Source organism: Procambarus clarkii, chromosome 52 (genome assembly GCF_040958095.1).
Source record: "Procambarus clarkii isolate CNS0578487 chromosome 52, FALCON_Pclarkii_2.0, whole genome shotgun sequence".
Classification (NCBI taxonomy): domain Eukaryota; kingdom Metazoa; phylum Arthropoda; class Malacostraca; order Decapoda; family Cambaridae; genus Procambarus; species Procambarus clarkii.
In genome coordinates, this window is record NC_091201.1 from 5,945,433 (window position 1) to 5,949,391 (window position 3,959).

Sequence of the window (3,959 nt, forward strand, 5' to 3'; positions counted from 1 at the left end):
TGTGTGTGTGTGTGTGTGAGTGTGTGAGTGTGTGTGTGTGTGTGTGTGTGTGTGTGTGTGTGTGTGTGTGTGTGTGTGTGTGTGTGTGTGTGTGTGTGTGTGTGTGTGTGTGTGTGTGTGTGTGTGTGTGTGTGTGTGTGTGTGTGTGTGTGTGTGTGTGTGTGTGTGTGTGTGTATGTGTGTGTGTGTGTGTGTGTGTGTGTGTGTGTGTGTGTGTGTGTGTGTGTGTGTGTGTGTGTGCATGTGTGTGTGTGTGTGTGTGTGTGTGTGTGTGTGTGTGTGTGTGTGTGTGTGTGTGTGTGTGTGTGTGTGTGTGTGTGTGTGTGTGTGTGTGTGCATGTGTGTGTGTGTGTGTGTGTGTGTGTGTGTGTGTGTGTGTGTGTGTGTGTGTGTGTGTGTGTGTGTGTGTGTGTGTGTGTGTGCATGTGTGTGTGTGTGTGTGTGTGTGTATGTGTGTGTGTGTGTGTGTGTGTGTGTGTGTGTGTGTGTGTGTGTGTGTGTGTGTGTGTGTGTGTGTGTGTGTGTGTGTGTGTGTGTGTGTGTGTGTGTGCGTGTGTGTGTGTGTGTGAAAATAAGTGGTCCACAAAATACAAAAAAATCCGAGGAACGCTCCCCCCCCCCAAAAAAAAAAAAAAATCAAGAAACTCTAAATATCTTACAGTCCCCGAAGGAGCAATGTTCTTACCTCGCTAAATCGGGAGAGCGAAAAGCGCGAGTGGTGCCCTCGCGGCGAGGGGCGCGAGTGATATATGTCGCGCAGCTTGTACAGAGACCCACACAGCGCGCGGCCATTACCATAAACACAGGTCCGCACTGTTGGTGGGTTAATACGCTCTTAGGCTCCATCGCCACGCTGAGGCGGCGCCGCCGAGGGCGGGAATTCCTTTGGGGTAAAGTGGTTGTATTTCTTGTGGCTGTGGGCGGTGGTCTGAGGCCTGTGTGGGCGGTGGGCTGAGGCGTGTGTGGGCGGTGGGCTGAGGCCTGTGTGGGCGGTGGGCTGAGGCCTGTGTGGGCGGTGGGCTGAGGCCTGTGTGGGCGGTGGGCTGAGGCCTGTGTGGGCGGTGGGCTGAGGCGTGTGTGGGCGGTGGTCTGAGGCCTGTGTGGGCGGTGGGCTGAGGCCTGTGTGGGCGGGGGGCTGAGGCCTGTGTGGGCGGTGGGCTGAGGCCTGTGTGGGCGGTGGGCTGAGGCCTGTGTGGGCGGGGGGCTGAGGCCTGTGTGGGCGGTGGGCTGAGGCCTGTGTGGGCGGTAGGCTGAGGCCTGTGTGGGCGGTGGGCTGAGGCCTGTGTGGGCGGGGGGCTGAGGCCTGTGTGGGCGGTGGGCTGAGGCCTGTGTGGGCGGTGGGCTGAGGCCTGTGTGGGCGGTGGGCTGAGGCCTGTGTGGGCGGTGGGCTGAGGCCTGTGTGGGCGGTGGGCTGAAGCCTGTGTCGGCGGTGGGCTGAGATCTGTGTGGGCGGGGGGCTGAGATCTGTGTGAGCGGGGGGCTCAGGCATCCATATGGAATGTTAATTATATATATATATGAATCAGATGATCTCTTGGATATGCTGATAATAATATCGGCTCGATCAGTGATTCAATACGAATCTATATTTCATAGGGTCTTAACTTGGGAAGGAAGTCGGAAAAAGAATATCTGCAGAGAACATTTTATGTGAAGTACTTCAGCTATGTCCCATTCTCTTTTATTGTCGTATCTGTTGATTATTTCGGTGTCGTAGTGAGCAGCTCTCTGGTGACTGTCTCCGGGTTGGATAAGGACATTAAGGGTATGGTACGGGGTAGATGTACTTAGTGTTATGTGTTAGACGTAGCAAGTGTACTTAGTCTTCATTGTCTCAGTACCGTCTTTTGAACTATAAATGGTTGAGGTATATATTAAATGGGATATAATGAGGTGCTAAATATATCAACACGAAAAAGGACTCGAACCAATGGATATAAATTGGGTAAGTTTATATTTAAGAAAGACATGCGTAAATATAGGTAAGACCTGGGTAAATACAGGCAAGACGTGGGGTAAATACAGGCAAGACGTGGGTAAATACAGGCAAGACCTGCGTAAATACAGGCAAGACGTGGGTAAATACAGGCAAGACGTGGGGTAAATACAGGCAAGACGTGGGTAAATACAGGCAAGATCTGGGTAAATACAGGCAAGACGTGGGTAAATACAGGCAAGACCTGGGTAGATACATGCAAGACCTGGGGTAAATACAGGCAAGACCTTGGTAAATCCAGGCAAGATCTGGGTAAATATAAGACTTGGGTAACTACAGACAAGACATGGGTAAACACAGGCAAGACCTGGGTAAATACAAGTAAAGTCTTAGTTATCTTGAGGTTATCTCTAGATGATTTTGGGGCTTAACATCCCCGCGGCCCGATCTCGACCAAGCTTCCTTTTTGTTACACCCCCCCCCCCAAGGAAGCAGCCCGTAACAACTGTCTAACTCTCAGGTACCTATTTACTGCTAGGTAACAGGGACATCAGGGTGAAAAAAACATTTTGCCCATTTGTCTCTGCCTCCACCGGGGATCGAACCCGGAACCTCAGGACTACGACTCCGAGTAGCTGTCCACCCAGCTGTCAGGCGCCCAGGAGTGCGTCAGGTGGTAGATACAGGCATGACATGGGTAAATACAGGTAAAACCTGGGTAAATACAAGAAAGACCTGGGTAAATACTGGCTTGTAAACAAAGGTGTTGTTTTGTTGAACCCATTGCCGGGTATTATAATACACGTAGGATTCCTAGATCGTTTCAAGTGTAGGTAAGACACACACACATATATATATATACATATATATATATATATATATATATATATATATATATATATATATATATGTATATATATATATATATATATATATATATATATATATATATACATATATATATATATATATATATATATATATATATATATACATATATATATATATATATATATATATATATATATATATATATATATATATATATATATATATATATATATATATATATATTATTAAATATGACCGAAAAAGTAAGATTAATAATTCTAACACGAATTTTCTCAATCTTTCGTACATTACGCTTCACTGTTGGAGGTAAATCAAAAATCAATTCTCCAAAATTCATTTTTATTTCTAGTCTGACGCGACACGGGCGCGTTTCGTAAAACTTATTACATTTTCAAAGACTGTAGTTCACAAATACACAACTGAATAGAACTTACGTATCTCCGATTTTATATCTACATTTGAGTGAGGTGGATGGGGTGATGTGGCATTAACGCAAGACAGAACAAAATGTGGTATTAATAGGGTATTAATTTCATCAACAAAAGACAGAACAAGAGTATTAATAGGGTATTAATTTCATCAACACAAGACAGAACACGAAGCAATGGATATTGAATAGAAGTGTTTGTAGAAAGCCTATTGGTCCATATTTCTTGATGCTTCTATATTGGAGCGGAGTCTTGAGGTGGGTAGAATATAGTTGTGCAATAATTGGCTGTTGATTGCTGGTGTTGACTTCTTGATGCGTAGTGCCTCGCAAACGTCAAGCCGCCTGCTATCGCTGTATCTATCGATGATTTCTGTGTTGTTTACTAGGATTTCTCTGGCGATGGTTTGGTTGTGGGAAGAGATTATATGTTCCTTAATGAAGCCCTGTTGCTTATGCATCGTTAAACGCCTAGAAAGAGATGTTGTTGTCTTGCTTATATACTGGGTTTTTTGGAGCTTACAATCCCCAAGTGTGCATTTGAAGGCATAGACGACGTTAGTCTCTTTAAAAGCGTTCTGTTTTGTGTCTAGAGAGTTTCTCATGAGTAGGCTGGCCGTTTTTCTGGTTTTATAGTAAATCGTCAGTTGTATCCTCTGATTTTTGTCTGTAGGGATAACGTTTCTATTAACAATATTTTTCAGGACCCTTTCCTCCGTTTTATGAGCTGTGGAAAAGAAGTTC

General features: G+C 45.3%; 1 protein-coding gene across 1 annotated transcript; it reads right to left on the minus strand.

The window, feature by feature from the left end:
• Positions 1-835: 835 nt before the first annotated feature.
• LOC138352050 (uncharacterized) lies at positions 836-1,489 on the minus strand. Its single transcript, XM_069304225.1, has one exon. It carries the CDS (start codon positions 1,487-1,489, stop codon positions 836-838), a length of 654 nt encoding a protein of 217 aa, XP_069160326.1.
• Positions 1,490-3,959: the final 2,470 nt, after the last annotated feature.